We start from the raw sequence: 23,053 nt of genomic DNA, 5'->3' as shown, positions 1-23,053 counted from the left end.
ACATCGGAGCCACGCCTCCTGGATGTTCATGGGTTCAAGGAACTGTTTTTAGTTTTTCATTACACATTTTTGGACATTTTTTGTACCCTGTTTAGTATTTTTAGCCCTTGTGCAGTACCGTGACTGTTCTTGTAAACAATGAGAAGAGCTTGCTTACTGCTGAATATTTATTAAATCAAGTGGATTGAATCAAAGACTATATGAAAATGCACAAGTACATACTAAATGATTCAAGATTCCTTTATTTGTCACATGTAATGTACGGTGTACAGTTACAGTGAAATGTTGCTGCCGGCTCCCAAGATTATGCTTGATACAGAGTCCTGAGTCTCTCCGTGCTCACCCTGTGTTTTCCCTGACCGTAGCAGAGAGAACAGTCCGTTGCCTGGGTGGCTGGGGTCTCTCAGGATCCTGTTGGCCTTGGTCTGGCATCTTTTGGAGTAGATGTCTTCAAGGTGGGGGAGTGGATGGGTACGTTCAGCTGACCGTACCACTCTCTGTAGGGTCTTGCAATCCCGTACCAGGTGGTGATATTCCCAGTCAGGATGCTCTCGTTCGTGGATGAGTAGAAGCTCCGTCAGATCTGGTCTGAACGATCTGAATTTCCTCAGTTGTCTGAGGTGGTACAGTCTCTGACGTGCTTTCCTCACCCCAGTGTCTATGTGTGTTGCCCATGTCAGGTCCTTGGCGATCTGGACGCCAAGGTACTTGAAGCTGTCCACTCTCTCTACAGGGGTTCCGTTGATGATTAGAGGGGTGTAGTTCCTCTCCTGCTTCCTCCCAAAGTCCCGCCACCATTTCCTTTGACTTGCTGACGTTCAGATGGAGGTTGTTTTCCTGACACCACTGGGTCAGGAGCCTCACCTCCTCCAGGTAGGCCTTCTCATCATTATTGATGATCAGGCCAGGTGTCGTCAGCAAACTTGACAATGGCATTGGAGTCAAAGGTGGCTGTACAGTCGTGCGTGTACAGGGAGTAAAGTAGAGGGGACAGCACACAGCCCTGGGGGGCTCCTGTGTTGAGCGTGAGGGAGGATGAGGTGTGGTTGCCTACCTTCTCCACCTGGGGTCTGTCTGACAGGAAGTCCAGGATCCACTTGCAGAGGGAGTCGTTTTGCCTCAGGACCCTGAGCTTGGTGTCAAGTCTGGGTGGGTTCAGTGTTGAAAGCTGAACTGTAGTCAATGAACAGCAGTCTCACATAACCCGACACGTTCCCCTTGCTCTTGTCTAGGTGGGATAGGGTTGTGTGTCGGATGTGAGCTATTGCATCTTCTGTGCATCTGTTGGGTTTGTATGCAAATTGTAGGGGGTCTAGTGTGCTGGGCAGTGAGGAGCAGATGTGTTCCTTGACCAGCTTCTCAAAGCACTTCATCACCACGGAGATGAGAGTTACGGGGCAGTAGTCACTGAGGCAGGCTGGTCTTGGCTTCTTCGGTACGGGGATGATGGAGAACTTCTTGAAGCATGTGGGGACGATGGACAGGGTCAGGTTGAATATCTCACCTTCCCATTTGAGATACAATGTCAGGAAATAGATACAGTAAGAAGTTCCCCGGAACACCGTTTACCCCATTTCTCCTATGGGAAGAAGGTGTGACGCTATATTAGCGAAGCAGCATACATATAGCGTCACATATGGGGCTACATAAAAGCCATAGCTCGCTGCATTCTAGCATTTTGAAACCTCCTTCAAGCATTTTCAATCACCCGTTTTGCTACTGCTCATCTCATTTGCAGCATTGACTTGATGAACCCATTTACCAAATAGTACAACCTGACTAACACCACCAGGTTGATGTTAGAATGGCACCATGACTTCAATCTCTTCCATTGTTGTTGCTGTCTTTTTTACCCCTCTTTTTTTTGCAGGCTTGCTTTTATGACGTATGAGGAAGAAAAACACGTCACCGGACTAATTTACCTTAGCTAATAGTTTGTGGAAGTGCAGGCTTTTAGCTTTGTGGAAACGCAGGCTTCTTGGTCCAAAAGGGTGGTGGCTAGAAGGGATACAGCTATGGCATGTGTACAAGGACGGTAAAGCCTAGTTCCCATAAACGCAGAGGCCATTTAGGGTTAAGGTTAGGGTTAAGTTTAGTGTTAAGTTAGGGTTAGGGTTAAGTTTAATGTCGAAAAGGGCTATTTGACAGCTGTGGGCTGATTAACTCTGGTGAGATGTTGTTGAAGAAGTAGTGCAAGAGTTCAACAAAAACATCCGAAACTCTTTTGAATCTTTATTTTGAACTTGGATAAAATTAATTTGTTGATATACACAACAAGACAATATCACAAGTATTTGAATGTGAATAACAAGGCACATTTGAGAGATAATACAACTACTGAGAAATGTATATCATGTCAGAAATGTTGCAGCACTTTGCTGCAAGCCTTCCTTCCTGTAATAGAAGAGAAAATAGGAACAAATCTCAGATGATGAAGGGATGGAGACAAATGACTGGATGGATGTTTATGTTGTAAAAACATACGCCTCTCTCTTGAACGTTTCCTGAGAGATCCTGTTTTTGGCCACACCATCAGGACACTCATTGAAGGTCTTTATCCCAAGAGTGGTTAATGCTACAGGATGAAATCATTATAGTGAGTGCTTGCCTGGGACCTGGAGGTCCTACAGTAACCTGACTTCATTTCAAGGGACGTGGATGGTGACTGGGGTTTTGCAACTCACATTGAGATGAATCTCACCACACCTCTTCTTCCACAACCAACTACTATATTGAGGCTGTTATTAAGTTATTAAGTGTATTAAGCTGTACTAGTTATTAAGTGCCTTGCCCATTATGGTTACAGGTGCTGATAATTTGCAGAGACTTACCTTCTTTGTATTGAACAAAAGTGATGTATCCTTGCTTAGTAGGGTCCATAATACCAAATACGGCATTCAGGTTGGAGTCATTGAACAGACTTGGGCAATCCAGAGACTTCATTTTGGAGACTCTCAGCTGTTCAAGTTGGGTGATCAGAAACTCCCTTGGTCTCTCTAGGAAAACAGAGGCTTTGAGGATGTTTCAGGTACAAGATACAGGTACAATCATGTACATGATTGATGACTGCTTTCTTAGGTTGCATGTTTTCCATATCATGTTTTAAAAATGCCTGTTTGCTCATTTTATCTTGCCTTTCTTTGTCCTCCCATGTAGTTGGCTGTATTGTTTTTAAACACCTGTGTTATAGCACTGTGAGATTGTTTTCTAAATGTAAAGTGCAAAACAAATAAAATGTATTATTAATATTATTAATTTATTATTACATGAAATGCATAGAGGGAGGAAGGAACAGATGAAGGATAGGTGCACAGTATGTGCATGCTTCTTATTTCACTGCCTCAGTCAGTTTTTATGGAACAAAGCATGAAGGGAAGACCCTGCTTTTCATTATGACAAGATCCCTCACATTTGCCTAGAATTAAAAATATAAGGTCTATATTGAGTTTCACATTTTTTTGTTACTTTTTACTTATATTTTCCACTGTTTATCCTATGTTTTGGTGTACTGCTGATTGTTTGTAAAGCACTTTGTAACACATTTGTTTAGAAAGGTGCTATATAAATAAAGTTTATTATTATTAGCCAAATTGTGTCAATTCAATGAATGCAAAGGGTAGTAATACAAAATTGTGGAGTTGTCTAGATGGTGGCAATCTAATCTAATAGGCCATGCTTGTTTTTATAACATTAGGTTGGCTGGCCTTCTAACGTTAGCAGCTAGAATAACGTTAGCTAGCTGGCTTGTTGCAGCACTGGATGTTAGCAGCTTAAAGTTCACAGCTATCCCCCTATCAATGAAAACATGAAATAAATTCGAACCTGGTCTGTAAAAGAATAGCATGCTCGTTAAATTATCCATTAGCTCAATAATTTTGTGTTGTTTAAGATAATTCGCAGCTTCTTGCTCCCGTGGTGTCGCCATGTTTGTTTGGGGCAGGCTGTTACACTGGTTGCTGTGCGACAGACGATGCTCTTGCTTGTTTGCAATCACGTGACTATTTTGATGCGCGAAATTCAGATGGAGGGCAAGACAACAGTGGAGGAAGGTCAATGAAGAGTGGCAGCAGCAGTGGGATCAGGAGACGAGTGGGAGGCACCATACAATGTAGGGTGAGAGACACAGAGGAGGGAATCGTAGAGAGGAGGTTGTGATTGACCAGGCTGCGTATTAGCCACAGCATTTTGAATGGGACTATTATTATTGGGAAACATTCTACTGGACATTGTGAGTTGTTACATTGTGGTTCCGGAAACTGTAGATCATGTACTTGTTCACTGCAAGAAATATGTCTCAAGGTTATGATGGAGGGAATGGCAAGAACTTGTCTGGCTGGTTCAGGCTACTGGAGTGTGGTAGTGGTGGACAAGGCAGGAAATATCTGGTCGGGTTTCTTAAAAGACTCACCAGCATGTTCAGGACCCCGTCTTTGTAAGTAAGCTACTAGTGATTATGTGTGTGTGTGTGTGTGAGAGAGAGAGAGTGAGAGAGAGAGAGAGAGAGAGAGACCGTTTGTGGTGGATGGATTGATATCAAATTATCTTTTATATTCTAGATCTCTATTGTTTATATTACAGAAAATCATTGTTTGTATTTTATGTGAAGCACACTGTAATTTCTCTGTTGTAAAGCATTTTGAGTTGCATTTTTTGTATGAAAGGTTTACAATTATTTATTTATTTATTATAGACTTTTCAACCGTGGCCTTTCATTCACCCATTCACACACCAATGGTGGCCAGCTGGTGTTACCCAGCAATTAGGGGTTCAGTACCCTTCTCAAGGATACTTTGATGAAGCAGAAGAAATAGCTGGAATCGAACCACCTTCGGACCTTAAGATTCCCAGGCGGCTACTCTACCTCTACCTTTCACAGATGCACTGAGCTTTTATAAACAAATACATAATTTACAAGGCAAAAAGGGAGGACTTTTGACAGTAGATTCCTTAATTGAGGCTTGAGTGGCATGGTCATGAAATGACCATAATCAAGACAGATCAGGAGATCAGTCATCTATCCCAACAAGTCCATATCCAGTCGGACACTGGCTACAAATACAAAGAACGCTGAATGGCCTGCCCTCCACCATGCCTCATCAAGCTGTGAAGCCGTTGGCAAACAGGTACTTAAATACCAAATGTACAGTATATAGTCCACAGTAATGTAGGTGATCAATTCAATTTCCAGATTGGGATTTCAGTCTTAGCAAAGCAGCCTCTTCTCTGGCTTTCAGTCCCAGCAGCTCTGTCCTCAACTCCCCAGGCTTGGGGGGGATTTCAGGAATGGTCTGGCAAAGAAAAACAAAATATGCATTTTATTGTGATATAACTGAGACTTCAAGCAAACCCTATCACTCCCCCAAGTCTGAAGTGTAGTGTGTGTGTGTGTGTGTGTGTGTGTGTGTGTGTGTGTGTGTGTGTGTGTGTGTGAGTGCGTTTGTGTGTGTGTGCGCGCGGCTGCGCACACAGTAAAAGGGGGATTGAGAAGAGAGTCAGTGGGAGACATTTCCAGAGTTAATTGAGGTTATGTAATATATTCTAAGACTGTGTTGTGACTGTGATTTCTGATTCGTCAATTTTTGACACAGTGGCCCTTGAATTAAAGAAGATGCATTCGATTTTCAACATGAGCAGATTTAAGAGGGAGGGGGGGAAAATTGGAGTGCTTACCAAATCAGGTCTGTAGTACTCATGGACGCACTCTGCTCCCGCAAACATGGCCAGCACACTGGCTCCAAACATCCGCAGATACCGAGGCCAGGACACACCTGCAGGCATCTCTACATAGACCAGAAGGACCAATCAGTAGCCTGAGAAGAAGAGAGGAAAATATGATCCTGTCCAATCATATATGTCAGTATCACATCTGAGTTTTTGTCATGTGAATTGCTATTCCACTATATATTCTACTATTGTAACAGCTAAAAATCTCAACCATCAGGTTGTAACAAGGTGTACTGGTAACTGTGTCAAAGCAAACCATAAGTCTGTAAGAGGAAAATACAGGGAACTTTTTCTACAATCTCATCATTAATCACAATATTGGGGATTCTTTGTCATCATTAGATAAAATACAACTTTATTGTCCAACCAAGGTTGGAAATGTGTCTTTGGACTGTGTCTTTGGCGCAGGGTACAATAAGAGCAAACTCACTCACATTCCACAATAATACATAGACAATACATTACAGGTAGAGAAGCACATAGGATACAACATACACCTGTTACCTAGTATTATTGAGGAAGCTGATCACACTAGGTAAAGAAAGGATGTCTTTTATACGGTATGTTCCTCTTTGCTGCAGGCATTTCAAAGCGCAGACCACAAAGAAGCATCTCCAGCTGTGTCTGGAGGGTGGTCATGAGGATTGTGAACTATAGCCTGATCTGCAGTGTCTTATTACCTTACCAGCTGCATTGACTATCTTGGCCAATTTAGCCTTGCACCTCATTACAGCTCACTTATCTGGCCCCCGGGTGATACTGTTTTTTTGCTTCCTTCTGGAATATGTAGGGGTGGGTCGTATGCCCACCTCCCTTGTTCTCTGTAAAGCGCATTGTGTTGCCTCTGGGTATGAAATGCGCTATACAAATAAAGCTTTGATTGATTGAGATTTCCAAACCATACTATGATGTTAAAACCATGCGGATATCCAGGTTAACACCAAACCCTGTAAGTTTCTGAATCAAATATTCTCTGACTGCATTTTTTTAAAATATAGGGAATCAGTGTTATCCATGAAGCTCAGCTTGTTGTCGATAAATGTCCCTAGATATGTAAAACTTGGCACAATGTCAACAGGCTGGTCAGAGGGAGAGGGAGAGTACACCATAACAGTCTATTACATCACAACATATCAATACCTGAGTCTGTATTCACAAGACAAACACCACAGGCGTCTATTATTGCAGTCTACATTATATCACGATAGTCTTTCATCACAAGCACAAAATTCTACACATCACAAAGCTCAGTCATTCAGGTATGGAATCTATTTACAACACGATAGCATGACTTCCCTGAGTGTCTCTGAGCTAAACCGGCTCTAGCTACCATGTTAAGCTAGCTAGCTCTATATACCTACACTGACTAAAAAGCAATAAATCACATCAAATAATTTACAACTAATTAGATACCTTGCCTTTTATAGGTGAATCGTATAGGTTATCAAGTTCTTCTTCAACAGAAATCATTGAAGAGCACTGGCAGGTCATGTTAGAACATCTCTTCTTCTTTTGAACGTATACGAACAATTCAGCGCTCTAACGCCACCTATCGTTTTGGTGTTAGACATTGTAATAAAATACTAGGCATAACTTTTAAATTATAAAATGTGTGCGATTTAGTTGTAACATGTTACATTCAATCTTATTTTCAGAGAGTGGATTCAAGTTAAACTATTTTTATAGCCATATAGGCAAGTTGAAGAGAGCCACTTCCACCCCAGCAGGGGGCAACCGTCCAAACATGTCGCTTCCTGAAGCCAGAAAAGCCGAACTGCTGAATGTTTTAAATGGTCTTTGTTTTGGGTGCATTGATCGCCCTCAGTCGGCCTATTTGATGAAAGAAGAATTCTGAACATGTACGACAGGTATGTCTCAACCCAAATTTGTATTTTACTAACGCATTCAGATGTGCACCCCACAGTTTCAATCAAGCCAGTTCAGTAACGTAGACTGTAAAATGAATGTTGGTCGTCTGTGAGCCCTTCCCTCACCAGACGTCTTTGTGGTGTCTGTGATAACAATCAGTGTGGCAAATCTAAACCAGGATAGCTAACTAGCTTCAAATGCCAATACTTTTGGCAGAAATTGATGCCTTTCCGGATAAGGCAATCATAGTAACAGCAGAATGAATATTAATTTATTTAAGTAAATCCACGATAAAGATGGAAGAAAAGCACTATACGTCACTGACGGTTCCTACGGATTATCTCCAACAGTGGTGAGTTGTTCCCCCCGAATGCATTGGTGATGAAGGTTTTGCATCAAAAGAAACTGCCGAATGTCAACATCGACGTTTTCGTTCACATGCATGAATTTAATGGCATTTGCAACAACTGCCAACACATAAAGCCCCCAAAACTATAAAAACAATATCTTCAACATCAGACAGACAAAGCATGCTTCCCCTGCAACACAACATATACTTCAGAGTGATCTTGTATAAACAGTAAACCATTGTTATCATGATAGTTTTCATATAGTTCTGTCCATTTGTGTGTCCTTGTCATATTCACAGATCACGTGTAGTTAAATATGATTGTTAGGTCTTCTAAAAGGATGATAAGAAAAGATCCAACAGCAAAAGTTACCTTCACTTAGTAGAATTTGCTAAATGGGTCTAATAAAGCAATTTGAATAGATCTTGACACTTGCAAAAGTATACAACCGTTCAGAGGTATGTGTGTAGAGGTAAGATGAGGACAACAGCTCCAGCGGTCAAAAGCCCAAACATCCAAATTGTATAATTGATCCGTGCCCTATATCAGGCCAGTGCAGGGTTTGTTATAACAATCTCATCCTTCTTTAATATCTAGAACATATGTTCCAAAGGATTAAGCATGGATGTGCTTCAGTGCTTTTCGTATCGCCGTCTCCGGCCGTACATAGACGCCCCAAGAAAATCTAAGCAGACTTAGGTGTTAATCTATTGTACGTCTCTAATCCTGCTGTCCTGTTGGATACCCAGGTACCAGTCCACCCAGCAACACCCTCAGGCACAGCATGTGCTCCAGTACCACAACACGGGCCATGTGGGCCACTACATGGACGGTTCCAGAGAAGACCGGGTCATGACTGAGCTGTCTGTTCACCAGGAGCTGCCAGCTCACCAGGAGTACTCCGTTCCTCAGGATTTCCTCAGCCACCAGGAAATGGACCTTCATCATGACTTCACTGGACATCCAGAACCCGTCGTCCAGCACCATCATCAGCCTGCGGATCCATCACAAGGTAACGTATCTGTACACATTCTCTCTCTCTCCCGTGCTAGACTCACAAGTCAGTCTCTAAATGCTTCGCTCGACTAGAGACTGAGGACATTCTGCCAGCTTTCATGCTGGGTGAAAACTATTAGTAAAAACAAAAACTGCATTGCATAACCAAGCCAAATTCTTTAGGGCATAGGTTTGTTCAGGTTTGAATCAATTCAAAGTCTTTAGGGTGTAGGTTTGTTCACGTTTGTACCAATTCAAAGCAGTAGGAGTAGGTTTGTTGGCATCCATTCCAGCCACTATTTTAAATGTAGAAATCTCCAGACGATGGAGGGGCAGGCGGAGATCTCTGGTATCGCGAGACTACACCCTCACTCTCTCTCCCTCACTGTGTCTCTTTCAGTGTCTCTCTCACTTTATCTCCCCCCACTCTCTCCATCACTCACTCTCTCTCCATCACTCTCTCTCCCTCCCTCCCTCACTGTTTCCCTCACACTCTCTCTCCTTCACTCACTCACTCACTCACTCACTCTCCCTCACTGTCCCCCCCCACTCTCTCCATCACTCTCTCTCTCTCTCCCTAATTACCTCTCCCTCACTCCCTCACTGTCCCCCCCCCCCACTCTCTCCATCACTCTCTCTCCCTAATTACCTCTCCCTCACTCCCTCACAAACCTGGATACAACACCAAGTACACAACGTCAACAGATTAAAACGCCAATCAAATTTGATTTACATTTTGTCTCCAATTTTCCACAAATGTCTTTTGCTGTAGCTCCAACTCCAGGTAAGAGGAAGAGAGGGAGGCCTCCCAAACAGAAGCCCGAGGAGGGCAGACAGCAGGAGGAGTACGACCAGAACGAGGCCATGAAGAAGGCCAAACGAGCCCTGAACCGCTTCAATGGCATGTCGGTGGCCGAGGTCATGTCCAAAACCCTGCCAGATGTCATCGCCCACAATCTGGACATTTTGATAGTAAGTGCTTTATTGAGGATTGATCATGGTGTAGTATTCTGACTGTTAATGTTTAATTTGACTGTTTTGTAATGTATTTTGTGCACACAAGGTAGGATTCTGGGCTTGGAAATGAACTAGTTTCTCAGATGTTATACACATTTCAAGTGACCCACACTATAGTTCTACAGTACAGACTAGTCATTTTGTAGCATGTTGCTTTAATAACTTTTATTTTCCGTGTCAGATTGGTATCAACCCAGGACTGTTGTCAGCCTTCAAAGGACGGCATTATCCAAACCCAGGCAACCATTTCTGTAAGTTGGACATTTCAACACCTCCTGCAGTCACTGGACGACCTGCTCTACCTCTTGAGCCTTGTGAAAAATACAAAGCCTTGTTAAAAATGCAAAAGTGTAAGTGCTCTCTTTTTTTGCTGCCCAGGGAAATGCCTTTTCCTCTCTGGTTTGACTGGTGAACAGCTCAACCACATGCACGATCAGAGCCTGCCAGAGAAGTACGGCATTGGCTTCACCAACATGGTGGAGAGGACCACGCCTGGGAGCAAAGACCTCTCCAGGTTATTGAGATGAGCAGCAGAGTGATGCTATAAATCTTTTGGATTGGGGTTAATTGTTGCATAAGTATTCATATTAAGTATTGAGTTAGTATTGCCTTCTTTGTTTTCACAGCAAAGAGTTTCGTGAAGGAGGTCGGCAATTAGTCGAGAAGCTGAAGAAATACAAGCCTGTCATTGCAGCATTCAATGGGAAATGTAAGCATAAGAATTTACAAAGAATTTGTAATTTCCCTTTGGGCATCCATCCATCCATCCATCCATCCATATATTTTATACAGAAATATTTGTGTCGTGACATGAATCCAACTTCATATTAATTGAAGTCTCCTTTTCTATATATAGGCATTTATGAAATCTTCTGCAAAGAGATCTTCGGTGTGAAGGCAAAAAATCTTGAGTTTGGCCTACAACCGTACAAAATCCCCGAAACTGAAACCGTGAGTATGAGCAGCAACATTCAGTGTCAAATACTAATTTGAGAGTTGAAAATTGGAGCCACATGCCAGGTGTTATGTCAACTAGTAGAGCTCCTGTTCCCTCTGCTGTGCAGGTGTGCTACTTGATGCCTTCATCAAGCCCACGCTGTGCCCAGTTTCCCCGCGCTCAGGACAAGGTGCACTTCTACGTCAAGCTGAAGGAGCTACGGGACCAGATCAAGGGGGTGACACCGAGCAAGGAGGTGCAAGAGACGGACTATTCTTTCGACTTGGAAATCGCCAAAGGTAAAATGATAGTGATACTGTGGCGTTCATATTAGTCTAGGACTACATATCTAAGCCCGGTCCTGTACTAAATTATGGGACAGCGACAGTTGCCTTTGACATACCCTTTAGTTCTATGGCCCATATCCAACGGCTGAGCAAAGATTCATTCTTCATTGTAATTTTTCCGCAAGGCAATTTGAATAAAATGTTAACGTTTAAAAAGATGAAAATCTTTTAATTTAACGTTTATTGTCTTGTTTTTGTGCGATACAGAGGATGCTAAGAGGTTGGCCATCAAGGAGGAGAAAGTGGACCCAGAGTATGAGAACTGTGGTGGGGCACATGAAGACGCAAAGCAGAGCACTAGCTATTGTAATATTCCCCACACCAAAGACACGGGTGAGCAGAGCGTGATATGAATGAGTGTTTTATTGTAGAATTTGGCTTGGGTGAGATTTGAGTGGTGCACCTGAGCGATAAAAGCTGTCCAAGTAGGACTTAAAGAAACAAAGGTCGAAAATACAGTGATGTTCTTATTTGTTTCTAGGAATGGCCAGTAAAGACCATGCCACAGCCACAGGCCACATGCCATACGACCAGTGGATGACACAGTCATTTGCAGACCAGATACCGGACATCAGCTGTAACAGTAGCAATGTACCTCAGCCTCAGTTGGGAGCAGAAACGTTTTGAGGAAAAGTCCAGAAGAATAAAGGTCATTGGGGTCACCGTTTTCTGAGGCATCACGATGCATGCATATGTTACACTAGCAGGAAGATGGAACAGAAATATGCCCCACCATGACTGGACTCCCATTTTCAAATCCTCTCTTTAAAACACAGCCCATTTTTTGTCTTAATTTTTATAACTATTTATTGCATTTCATACAGCATGTGTTCAGTGTCTTATTTTTATATTTTCAAAAGAATGGGATTTTGTTGTATCCCTCACTTGTACATGTGGAAGTGTAATTGTGCTCTGGAATTTTCAAGTTTGTTATTACAGAGATATTAAATCAGTTGTAAAACTGACACTATCACTTTTTCTTTGTGATTGTAGAATTGATTCATTCATGTTCAATAAGCGTTACTTATTTGTATGGTACACTTACACATATTTTACTTTTACAACTGCTAGACTTTCCTTACTGTGAGAGAAATCTTACTTCACTAAAGAACTGGGGGATTCTTTTGTAATTTAGGATTGCTCTAGAAATAGTACTAATACGATCCAAATAAAGTGTGATCAAAAGAGATCATAGGCTACTATTCCATTGTAGTATTTTAGTCGTATTGCCTGTGCTGCCCTCCTAACTAGTGTAACCCATTGGAACGGGTGAATGGGGCCCATGTGTGCGCACGTGATAGCCGTGTCTCAACATGCCAAGCCAATGGGAAGCTTCCTCACAGAGTTTAAAAGTCTATATAGAACAAACCACTGCTGAAAAGGGTGTTTGTGGTTTGGCTGTATGCAATCTTGTACAACTTAAGTAGAAATATCTCCGCAACATTTACAACACATAATACATCTTCATTAAATAGAATGAGGTGTAAAATATTAGCACATGCAAAATGTAAATGTGTACATAAAATGTAATATTTCCTGTCCACGTACCCCTAAACATATGAAATGGTATCTTCCTGTGTCAAAGTTGACCTGCTGTGCTGTCATGTCTCTTTGTTGCTGGCAGCATCTTTAGCAAGTCTAATGCAGCGAGCGCGAAAGTGATTCACTATTGTCGTTTTTTGGGATAAAAATAACAAAAAACAATATCTTATCTGTGAGAGGTATGTATATATGTAATATGAGATGTGAGAGGTATGGTTTTATAGGAGATATACGCGATGTAAACTAGCGAAGTTAGCTAGTCATTCATCCATGCTAATTGCATTTTGGCCTAGCTAACGTTGGCGGAATGTCTACCTAGCCTAGCAAGCTAACACAACCTAGCCTAGCAAGCTAACACAAGAAGCCAGCAAGTACACGATAGAAGAATATATTTAACTACACGAGTATGGCATGTAGTTAGTTACCCATGAAACGCGTGAGACCTGCGTAGTCATTTGTGATTTATATAACGTTAACTTAGCCTCACTGAGATGTAGTGATCAGACTAATGTTAGCTAACAGTTAGCTGCCGGTCGTTGTCTAGCATGCTAGCTGTTAGCTTGTTGCACCTAGACGTCACAAGTCCAAATATGGTACGTTAGCGAAATACATTTAGCAAACAGCGTGGTTTAGGTGGCTAGCTTGCAGATTGAACGAGATAAGGTCTAGCTAGCCTTATTCACCGTTACCCTACATCTAAAATTAGGTAGCTAACGTGATCTTCACTAAACTTGTTTTGGTATTTGTAATTGCTGTTTTCTGTCAAACCTGCACTTTTTTTTTTCTTTATTTATGTAATGTTATTCCGTGTTTTATACCTTGTTTGTACACATGCATTCAGTTTCATACACTGCCATATGCAATACTAGAAATGCCCAAAGTCAATTAATGTGTCCTCAACATAAATATTGATCTATTTAATAAAGTAAAACCACCATAAAGATGGAGGAAAAGCTGTATGGATCTCTGCCTGTCCCTTCGGAATACCTTCAACAGTGGTGAGTTGAGCCCCCACATCAGAAAATGGCCCAGGACACCGATTTTGAATGAAATCCCCCTGAATGGCCCAAGTGTTATGAATCTGAAATGAAAGCATGTGTGTTCTTTTGTTTGTTACACACCCTTGTTTTAACTGCATCCTGCTGGTGCACTAATCTGCAAAGTGCACTAATGCAGTGTGTTGAACCATGATACTGGGAGAGGAGATGTCATCAAATGGGATTTGTATTTTATGAGCATTAGACATTATTACATTGCTGTATTCATCTTCTCATTACTCCATGTAGATGATTATAGCCATACAAAGTTAATTATAAATATCAAATTGATTATTATTAAAACTCCAAAAAAGTCTGTACTTTCAGACATGAAATAGTGTGCGTACTAGTGTGGAGCTAAATGAATGTTGTGATTGACTTTACTCGCTGTGCTGCTGAGCCATTTTGATGCTATAATTTAATGCTAAAAGCTTTAATGCAATAAGCTTTGAATCATGCTGCTACCATTTAGCATTTTAATGAAGCATGTGCCATGTGACTGATCACAGATAAAATAAAAAAGTATTTGTTCATTGAATAATTATTTGGGATGCAATGTAGTAAACATGATCACAGTGTTTATTTCAGAGGTGGTATGTTTGAAGCGTTAATATAAAATGTGTGTGTGTGGAGCCAGATTCTAGACGGATCTCCTGTGTCTGAGCTTGTGGGTAAGGTGTGTTTTTTTCCCCCCACGAGATTCCCCTTTTTATGGGTCACATCTTCTGATATTAAGAACTGGTTTATTTTGTTTTTCTTCCGCAGGATTCAGTCAACCCAGCAGCTTCAAGCTCTGCAGGCCCAGTATTCCCTCCACCAGCAGCTCCAAAACACGCACTACTTTGAGGAAGCCAGGCAGGAGAGGGTCATGGCTCAGATGGCTGCTAACCAGGACGCTATGGTTCAGCAGGAGCCCGTCAACCTAGCCAAACGTATGATGATCCTTTCTGTCTTACATTACCTTGAGCAATGATGACTTGGGAAGTAGACGTAGATGATACTCCCATGACTTTCAGAACTGGAGATGTATCAAAAATTATTTCTGGAACAAATCACTTTATCAATGCTTTTCTACCCAAAGGGAAATTGCTATACTTGCTCAGTTCTGTCAAAGCTTGCATGACAGTTCTTTATATACCTGTAGTCTAAATCTACGCTCTCTCACCTGCTTTCAGCACCAGCCAAAAAGAGAGGGAGAACAGCACAGCCAAAGGAACCCAAGCCTCCAAAGGCACCCAAGCTTCCAAAGGCACCCAAGCCTCCTAAGGAACCCAAACCTCCTAAGGAACCCAAGCCTCCTAAGGAACCCAAGCCTCCTAAGCAACCTAAGGTAGCCAAGGACCCCAATGCCCCCAAGGCAAAACCAGGCCCCAAGTCCAAAAAAGGCAAGGAGGGAGCTGAGGGTGACGGTAAGCAGGGGAAAATAGACGAGGCGTTTAAGAAGGTGAAGAGGAAAGTAGACCGCTTTAAGGGGATGAGCGAGGAAGAGGTGATGACCAAAACCCTGCCGGACCTCCTCGACTACAACCTGGACTATGTGATTGTGAGTTGGAACGGTCCAATGGCTTTGTCTCACAGTTACAACAGAGGTGGTCATTGTTCACCAAAATGTGCTTCACCTTGTCTTGCAGATTGGAATAAACCCAGGTCTAATGGCAGCTTATATTGGACGCTGGTTCCCTGGTCCGGGAAACCATTTCTGTGAGTTCCATATCACAGGGTTGCCACTGGTCATGGAATTTCTGGAATATCATGGAATGGATAGGGGAAAGTCGGGGGATTTTATCATTTTTTGGGCTATGTCATGGAATATCAGAGAATTATGTAGCATGTTTACATTTTCAAAATGTAATATTTTCCATGCAGTAATGTTTTCTTTATCAGGTTATTTCACACGTTTCCCGTATTGCATGAGTGGTTATGTTGACTTGATATTTCAGTGCCCATTCTCCTTCCCGCTCGTCAACTTTTTTTTCCGTTGATTATCAATGGTCATGGAAATCCAGCTTTTTCCTGAAAGTCGGAATTATTACTGTGTTATTTCAGCAACGTAGGAACAAACTACTATTTGTGGCAATTTCAACTATTTGAAGTAGCCTAGCAGCACATAGTACCAAACACAACAATTGACTGAACCTGTACCTGTGTCTGTAGGGAAGTGCCTGTTCCTGTCCGGGTTCACTGACGAGCAGCTCAACCACATGCACGACACCTCCCTGCCTGGGAAGTACAAGATTGGCTTCACCAACATGGTGGCCAGGGCAACGCCAGGGAGCAAGGACCTCTCAACGTAAATAATAGAATAAATGACTTTAAAATACAGTCGTTTTAGTAGTAGAGGAATAATGGCCACAGAGGAAACCATACTAATTTTTGAAAACCATCACATCTTTGTCTTTCTTTCCTGATAGAAAAGAGTTACGAGAGGGAGGCAAAATTCTAGTCGAGAAGCTGATCAAATACAAGCCTCTCATAGCCGTTTTCAATGGAAAATGTAAGTAACCATTCACATGAGATGAGTAATCGCTACGCAGCCAAAGTCTAATTTCGTAAACACTGAATCCTTTCTTTTTTTAGGCATCTATGAAATGTTCTGCAGAGAGATGTTTGGTAAAAAGCCAAAGACTCTTCAGTTTGGTTTGCAGCCGCACAAGATACCAGACTGTGAAGTGGTGAGAGCCCTGCACTTGCTCTATTGGTTAAGTGAAATGTGTTGTTGTGAAATAGAGCAGCAGAACACTATGGAACGTGTGTTTGAACTCTGCCCTCCTGTCCAGGCGCTGTACCTGATGCCCTCGTCCAGCGCCCGCTGTGCCCAGTTCCCCCGAGCCCAGGACAAGGTCCACTTCTACATCAAGCTGAGAGAGCTGAGGGACCAGCTAAAGGGTGTGGCCAGAACAGACGAGATCCAGGAGCTGAAATATTCCTTCGATCTGGGGCAGGCCAAGGGTAAGCTAAACCAGAATCCGTTTTCTGAATCAGTTTTATATGCCAGGAAGTTTTTACACATAATTGGAATTTGTTTTGGTCAATTGGTGCATAACACTGATGGAGACAACTTTAGACAGCGTGCAAGGACTAGACGGTACAGTGCAAAGACAGGACAGTCAAAAACAAAAACGCCTATTGCTACACAGTGCAAATAAACCGCATATTGCTACTCTGAGCATAATGAGCAGTAATGCAAGCTATATTGTCTCTTACAATTATGAATGAGAATGGAGTTGACAGATTCCCTTTCAAATGAAAATCCTGTTCAGTTCTTAGAAGCATTGATCTCTTGATCAGATTTCTTTTTTTGTTGCTTTTCTACGTCACAGAGGACGCCAAGAGGATGGCCATCAAGGAGGAGCAGTACGACCCGGGCTACGAGGACGCCTACGGGGGAGCGTACGTCGAGGGTGGGCCTGAGGGCGGCCAGGGACAGAGCCAGGACCAGGGAAAGAGCAACGGCCACTGTACCTTCTCAGCCACTGAAAACACAGGTCAGTGTTAAGGTCCATCCGCTCATCCTTTTGTTTTCAATTTATTTATTCCCGACGTTGTAAATGAATATCGACTGTGGCCATACGAACTCAATCGTAGACCAATCTCAGAATGAAGTGAACCCCCTCTAGAACCCTTCAACAGAACCATTCTCAGGGTCTGTCAGCGCTGTGTTCTTCTTGGCATGCTCCCACCACGATTATTCAGAGTTTAAAGTTCTACTTCTTCAGACGCTGCAGAGAAGGAAACCACTTTCCAAACGGCCGCCGTCTCAAAAGGCCAGCTCCCAGACGGACAGTGGATGACTCAATCCTTTGCGGATCAGATCCCAGACATTGAAGGCTCTAAAGAGCCACAAGCGTGGGCGGCCGACACATAAGGAAGAGGACTCCTCCGAGCCCCGCCTGGACATGCCACCACACTTCCTTCACAAGAAGCCGCACCCAAGTTTGAAGAAGACCGCTTTCAAACTGTAGACTTTAAAAAAAAAATCTAATTAGCCAATTAGTGGAATATACACTCTTAGATGAAATTGGATACTTTTTAGGGATTTACTGAATAATAACATTTTGTACCTTTTTTGTTGTGTTTATACGATTGCCCTCTGCAGTCTTTTCAATGTGAAATCAGGGACTTGAGAATGCTTGTCTGTCTTTGGAATTGGTTGCCTATTTAAAACATTTGTTTTGTTGAAGTACTGTACTTGACTGCTTATGCATACTGGATTAACTACTGTTTATACAGTAGCGATGCCTTCATTCTAACTTAAATGTTTTAAAGTCACAAATGAACCTGTGTTTAAACAGTAAGATGATACTGTAAGTAAAGCATGGGGAGGATTGGGTTTAGTTAGTGTTCTAGTGCAAGGCCTGGTTCATACTGACCAGGCTGTGAACGCTGACCAGGCTGTGAACGCTGACCAGGCTGTGAACGCTGACCAGGCTGTGAACGCTGACCATAATACATCCTGTGCCTTCAACAGCGCAGGGACAGAGTGAGGATCATGTGAAAGAAGCGCACACACCACACAGATTCAATCAGAATCCGTTTTAAATCTGTTTATTGGCCAGAGCAATGTTACAGCAATGACCTCCCAAGTCTTTTATCCTGGAGTTACAACTTGGTGCTATTATTATTACTTTAAAATAATGTAGGACATTTCATATGATGTTTTAGTATGTTATGTTAATGAAGATTGTTCATTAAATTATCCACCTGAGGATTTTCTATTTATTTGTTTTATCATCTTGTACTGTCTGAAAATAATTTAGTTGTGGTTACTACAGTGAGATTTTACAGAATATGTCTGTTACATAAAGACATTTCCACTAGGTTTGGCGTTAATACAGGCTTCATCAATAGCCTGGCATCTCCAGACCCAATTCGCAAATGCTAATGAGACAATTGGATAGACCTACAACCAATCAGAGCAACGAACATGGGTTAGTCATCATATCAAGTGGGTAGTCACTATCAAACCTGCCCCATACTAGATAAATGGCTGTGACTGGCGTGATCGGAGCACGCAGAGCACATCGAGGCACCCAGAGGGCGGTTGAAGTAGCAGAGGGGCCTAGAAGCAGTGGAACTGTAACATGTTTCTGCTTTTGAGTATATATTTTTTGATATTTTCTGGTTTCTTTTTTTGTGACAAGTGGATTTTAATAAAAAAGTAATTTGTCAATAATTACTTATTTTCATTGTTAAAGACATCTCACAAAAAGGGAAAATGTTAACTTAATGAATTACACTACTGAGAAGAAATAAAGCAAAGTGCGTATAACTACATTATCTATGTAAGTATATACTTATATACTCTTTGTAGTGAGGGTGCCACGTGTATTTAGGTGGAACTGTAAATATACAGTGAGAATTGATTATAACCATGCAAGCTTTTCCTCATGTCACAACTTAGGACATTGAGCTTGACCAGTAATATAGTACAAGTTCATAAAAACATTCGAGGAACGAACATTATTATGAACATACTTTTATTATTTACTTGTCTTTTCCAACATACTCCACTGCATTGAAAGGTTACAATGAAGGATGGCGCTGACTTGTGGGTTCTTGGCGACTGGGGCTTGCTGGAGGCTCAGTTGAGACACTCCTACGCGTCGTCCACCACCCAGCTCTGAGTCCTGACACCCAGCCCCCACCTGCAGCTTTGGGAGGTGACGGGAAAGCACCCTCATTGGAGGACTTGGGGGGTGAGGTGGGTGTCGGGGGTGGGGTAAGGGGAAGCTGTGACGGTGTGATGTGAGTGATGTGAGTGTCCCAGTAGAAGTTTTCGGAGGTTGTGTCCGGCAGGGTCAAAGGTTCGGCCTGGTCTTCTCCTCCTGTCGGAGCCCATGACTCCAGGCCTGACGGCAGGCTATGGCACCTCCGCAGGGTGGGCTCACTGCAACGCACACACACACACACAGCACTGAGTTTGCCTACTAAGTGATCAAGGAAAAATACAGGAACTAAGGTATCGGTGAGTAAGATGCACTGTAAGGACATTTTGTGACCGACACACCTGTCTGTTTCCTCGGGCACTCCCTTCCATGCCTGTCTGTAGATATCACCAACCATCCCATAGAGCCAGCGCATATCAGACCGTGCATCTGGGATCCAGTTCACCAGTCTAAAGGGCAACATATAGTGTTGCATTATCAACAACATCCATATAAACTACACATAGTTCCAAAGCTCAACATCAGGATAAATTCACTATTCAATTGCGAATGTGTACCGTGTTATCCCTGTGAGTCAATGGCGAAATGTTTACACACTCCAAAATGTAAGTAGCTCTTACGTGGATTTATTAAATACCGCCTAATTAACATCAGCGTGATTCGCGTCCTCGTGGAGTAAACAATGCTGTATTATTACTGTAACCTCGGCAGTACCGGCGTCCTCGGCTTACGAAGCAGAGCGGTTCGGTTCTCGTACCTCTGGGTCATGAAGTAGGCCGACTCCACGGGGAGGGTGCACGGCATCAGCATGTAGGAGGCCAGTCGGACCGGGAGCAGGCCGGTCACCTGGGCGAGCAGGCCGTCCGCGTGCCTCTCCTTGCACGCCTGGCACAACACTGACACACAGGCACCGCGTCCGTGAACCTCACTCTCACACAAGAGCTGTGTTCGGAAGCGCTCCCTATTCACTATATAGTGCACTATATAGGCCGTCAGCCATTTTGTTTGTAGTGTCCGAATTCTCCACGGAATTTTCGTTCCCTATATAGTCCACTATTTATTACCCACCATTCACCTTGATTAGCAGGGAACAGTGCATGTACCCTACATTTTCTCCGTTCCCTAGGTAGTTCACTACATGGTGAACCCTATATAGGGAATAGGGAGTGAGGGAACGAGGGAGCGATTCCGAACACAGCTAAGGACAACACTGGACTGCAATGGCGGAGGAGAATCACACCTGGATTGAAATTGTTTAGACAAAATAATTTCCCCGACACATACTTCAGGGGAGTTTGATTTCGCTTGGCTGGTGAACTTTGATTGCTGGGGGGGTTTGCAGCTACATTACTAGAAAGACTCGACCCGCAAGCATATTTCTTACCGTTCTTAATCAGCACCGGTAGGTTTTCGATGCTCTGTTCTTCCAGCCACCAGTGATTCTTGTGTGGGCGGATGAGTCTCTTCAGAAGGAAGCTCTTAGTAGACTCCTCATCCGCTGGTGGCTCATCCTCCCTCTCACAACAAGGAGGTTTAGGAGGTTTAGGAGAGTCCACCTGGGCCAGCAGACCAGCCGAGGGGCACTCAGTCCTGAAGAGGTCTGCAACATGCACAACTGGTCATCAACACTCTAATATCATATACAGATCTAGAAACAGATCTAATAGATGAAATAACAGTTTTTCAATGGACAGATGGATCTACATGAAATGTATTTTCGAGAACAGTTACGTCTAGGATAGAAGGGGGCTCACTGTTCTCTTGTAGGAAGCGAAGAGTGTCCATGTATCCATTGTGGCAGATCTCTGCCATGATCTGTCAAAATCAGAAATGGCGTATGTGAACAAATCCACTCCCAAGACAGAAGCGACCCCAAACCTGCTCATCATATAAAACCACAGCCCTGTTTGAAATGCAAGCTTCCTCCCTGCCCTTCCCTGAGTTAATCTCTGGAGTGATAGAAATGTGTACTTCTCCACAGAGCTGCTATCAATACAACTGACTTGTCGTATCAGTGATTATTCAGAGGATGGGATAGAGGACGGTCGCATTTGGAAGAATCCGAACGGCGGCCGAACCGTGACTCGACTCAACCGCCGCCCGGCGGGTCTCACCTCGGGCTCCGGGGGGAAGAACGCGGCGGTCACCCGGTACATGTTGTCGGCGTTGACCTGGATGCTGACGTTGTTGAAGCGCACCTCGTGGAAGTTGGGGGTGCTCTCTTTGGGACAGACGTCGCTCTCGCCTGAGAATGGGGAGAGGGTGATGGTGCTCCTGGCGTTGCAGTGAGGCAGGTTGTTGCTGATGGCGCCGTCCACGTATCGCTAGACAGACAGGTGTGAGGAGGACAGACTGAACTGATCAAGGAAATGGAATAATATCCATACTGGGTTGGTTAAGATGAACATATAAGGGTTATTGGGTGAATTGAAAGACAAGAGGAAGCAAAACTATGAAGAAATGAAGTCGAAATCTCTAATTTAAGTAGAGATTTACTCACCACTCCACGGTAAGTGGGTGGAATCACCCCACAGTAGAAAGGGATGAAGCAGCTACATAGAAGGGCCTAGAAAAGGAGAAGATAATAGGAAATCATGCATCTGCATTGAGGTCAGTGTGAAATACCGAGGCTACATCAGCCCACTGACTATCAAAGTGGGGGTCTGGTAGAAGTACATTTGAACACTGTTCACTTGCATTCTCCTCACTTCCATTGAGAAATGACCAATCTGATATGACTGTATTGGTCATATTTTAAGAGAGTAGGCCTACAAGATCCAGTCATGTTTCATCAGATTACCTCAAATAGGTGAGAGAGGGAAGGGAGGGAGGAAGGAAAGGGGATTTGTTTTAGAGTATAGGCTATTCAAACGACACCTTTACCTGAATAAGTTCATCTTTCGTGTCAAACTCGGACACCAGCACATTCTTCCCATCGGACACTCTTGTGAGGGAGACGCAGAGTTTTCCCGTGGCTCTGATGTGAGCATCATCCGGGAGCTGGCGGACCATGGAGTCGCGCACTAGTTTCAGAAGGTTGAAGGATGGGTGCAGAGGGCCGAGTTTACGCTTTCTGGCCTCCTTGGCCATTGACATCACATTCTCACAGCCATCCTCTGTATAGGGGAAGTAGACATGTGTGATATCGGAGCGAATTGTCAATTTAAAGGCAAGCCTACCTACTGATGCTCACATTCAATGACTTTATCTTTATCGCGCTTTCCTTAAGATTATTCACAGGATGACCTATAAATACCACACTCACCTATGGGAATTCCGACGCTTAGAATAGCAGCTATCAGCGCACCTGCCGAAGCTCCATAGATTTTGGAAGCACCTTGAACCAGGTGGGGGACTTGCTCAAGGAAGCAACTTGAAGCTCCAATATAGTAAATGCCCATGAACCCACAACCCGCTAAAGAAATATTCCATTCTCCTTTCAAGTCAAACATGTTTGCAAATAGTTCAGTTATTCCAAACAGACAGACACAGGTAAACGCGCCCCTCAAGATCCCCACCGTATCGCTCAACTCAGCCAGTTGAGTGTCAATTAATTTTTTTTAACAAC

At 43.2% G+C, this 23,053-nt stretch overlaps 5 protein-coding genes across 8 annotated transcripts; 2 read left to right on the top strand and 3 right to left on the bottom strand.

Moving 5' to 3' along the window:
* Positions 1-2,351: 2,351 nt before the first annotated feature.
* efcab10 (EF-hand calcium binding domain 10) lies at positions 2,352-3,925 on the bottom strand (the record flags this gene model as incomplete). The annotated part of the gene is made up of 4 exons (XM_084451371.1): positions 2,352-2,394; positions 2,485-2,575; positions 2,832-2,996; positions 3,823-3,925. The coding sequence occupies 4 exons, from the start codon at positions 3,923-3,925 to the stop codon at positions 2,352-2,354; spliced, it is 402 nt and encodes a 133-aa protein (XP_084307497.1).
* A 754-nt stretch (positions 3,926-4,679) lies between these two features.
* Positions 4,680-7,228, bottom strand: uqcc6 (ubiquinol-cytochrome c reductase complex assembly factor 6). 2 transcript variants are annotated; one of them, XM_084450753.1, is made up of 3 exons: positions 7,143-7,228; positions 5,671-5,810; positions 4,680-5,288 (listed from the first exon to the last, which is right to left on the bottom strand). In XM_084450753.1, the coding sequence occupies exons 2-3, from the start codon at positions 5,776-5,778 to the stop codon at positions 5,178-5,180; spliced, it is 219 nt and encodes a 72-aa protein (XP_084306879.1). In that variant the 5' UTR covers positions 5,779-5,810; positions 7,143-7,228; the 3' UTR covers positions 4,680-5,177. The 2 variants fall into 2 exon arrangements, with proteins under 2 accessions (XP_084306879.1, XP_084306880.1); XM_084450754.1 differs by having other exon boundaries at positions 7,138-7,199.
* Positions 7,229-7,503: 275 nt separating this feature from the next.
* On the top strand, positions 7,504-12,060 carry LOC311319581 (G/T mismatch-specific thymine DNA glycosylase-like). 2 transcript variants are annotated; one of them, XM_084451152.1, is made up of 11 exons: positions 7,504-7,592; positions 7,874-7,945; positions 8,693-8,955; positions 9,712-9,911; positions 10,138-10,207; positions 10,335-10,470; positions 10,583-10,665; positions 10,813-10,907; positions 11,021-11,192; positions 11,448-11,573; positions 11,722-12,060. In XM_084451152.1, the coding sequence occupies exons 1-11, from the start codon at positions 7,582-7,584 to the stop codon at positions 11,865-11,867; spliced, it is 1,374 nt and encodes a 457-aa protein (XP_084307278.1). In that variant the 5' UTR covers positions 7,504-7,581; the 3' UTR covers positions 11,868-12,060. The 2 variants fall into 2 exon arrangements, with proteins under 2 accessions (XP_084307278.1, XP_084307279.1); XM_084451153.1 differs by lacking the exon at positions 7,504-7,592 and having other exon boundaries at positions 7,861-7,945.
* An 807-nt stretch (positions 12,061-12,867) lies between these two features.
* LOC311319580 (G/T mismatch-specific thymine DNA glycosylase-like) lies at positions 12,868-18,426 on the top strand. 2 transcript variants are annotated; one of them, XM_084451150.1, is made up of 11 exons: positions 12,908-12,961; positions 13,709-13,780; positions 14,585-14,751; positions 14,995-15,362; positions 15,451-15,520; positions 15,974-16,109; positions 16,231-16,313; positions 16,397-16,491; positions 16,597-16,768; positions 17,140-17,304; positions 17,536-18,426. In XM_084451150.1, exons 2-11 carry the CDS (start codon positions 13,725-13,727, stop codon positions 17,682-17,684), a joined length of 1,461 nt encoding a protein of 486 aa, XP_084307276.1. In that variant the 5' UTR covers positions 12,908-12,961; positions 13,709-13,724; the 3' UTR covers positions 17,685-18,426. The 2 variants fall into 2 exon arrangements, with proteins under 2 accessions (XP_084307277.1, XP_084307276.1); XM_084451151.1 differs by lacking the exon at positions 13,709-13,780 and having other exon boundaries at positions 12,868-12,961.
* An 862-nt stretch (positions 18,427-19,288) lies between these two features.
* On the bottom strand, positions 19,289-23,037 carry LOC311319276 (patatin-like phospholipase domain-containing protein 2). Its single transcript, XM_084450775.1, has 9 exons — positions 22,751-23,037; positions 22,369-22,601; positions 21,986-22,051; positions 21,600-21,809; positions 21,240-21,300; positions 20,870-21,085; positions 20,243-20,381; positions 19,827-19,934; positions 19,289-19,706 (listed from the first exon to the last, which is right to left on the bottom strand). The coding sequence occupies exons 1-9, from the start codon at positions 22,935-22,937 to the stop codon at positions 19,343-19,345; spliced, it is 1,584 nt and encodes a 527-aa protein (XP_084306901.1). The 5' UTR covers positions 22,938-23,037; the 3' UTR covers positions 19,289-19,342.
* Between the last annotated feature and the right edge of the window lie 16 nt (positions 23,038-23,053).

This window comes from Borostomias antarcticus, assembly GCF_949987555.1.
Source record: "Borostomias antarcticus genome assembly, chromosome: 16".
Classification (NCBI taxonomy): Eukaryota; Metazoa; Chordata; class Actinopteri; order Stomiiformes; family Stomiidae; genus Borostomias; species Borostomias antarcticus.
This window is presented reverse-complemented; position numbering and strand designations above follow the sequence as displayed.

Bases quoted from the DNA above. Each gene is read 5' to 3' on its own strand.
- LOC311319580 (XM_084451150.1), top strand. From the start codon at position 13,725: ATGGAGGAAAAGCTGTATGGATCTCTGCCTGTCCCTTCGGAATACCTT. The intron at 15,363-15,450 runs GTGAGTTGGAAC...CTTGTCTTGCAG, and splicing joins ACAACCTGGACTATGTGATT to ATTGGAATAAACCCAGGTCT. The intron at 16,110-16,230 runs GTAAATAATAGA...CTTTCCTGATAG, and splicing joins GGGAGCAAGGACCTCTCAAC to AAAAGAGTTACGAGAGGGAG.
- uqcc6 (XM_084450753.1), bottom strand. From the start codon at position 5,778: ATGCCTGCAGGTGTGTCCTGGCCTCGGTATCTGCGGATGTTTGGAGCC. The intron at 5,289-5,670 runs GTAAGCACTCCA...TTTCTTTGCCAG, and splicing joins AGTACTACAGACCTGATTTG to ACCATTCCTGAAATCCCCCC.
- LOC311319581 (XM_084451152.1), top strand. The intron at 7,946-8,692 runs GTGAGTTGTTCC...TTGGATACCCAG, and splicing joins ACGGATTATCTCCAACAGTG to GTACCAGTCCACCCAGCAAC. The intron at 8,956-9,711 runs GTAACGTATCTG...CTTTTGCTGTAG, and splicing joins GCCTGCGGATCCATCACAAG to CTCCAACTCCAGGTAAGAGG.
- LOC311319276 (XM_084450775.1), bottom strand. From the start codon at position 22,937: ATGTTTGACTTGAAAGGAGAATGGAATATTTCTTTAGCGGGTTGTGGG. The intron at 21,301-21,599 runs GTGAGACCCGCC...TGATTTTGACAG, and splicing joins TCTTCCCCCCGGAGCCCGAG to ATCATGGCAGAGATCTGCCA. The intron at 21,086-21,239 runs GTGAGCCCCCTT...TGCATGTTGCAG, and splicing joins TCGCTTCCTACAAGAGAACA to ACCTCTTCAGGACTGAGTGC.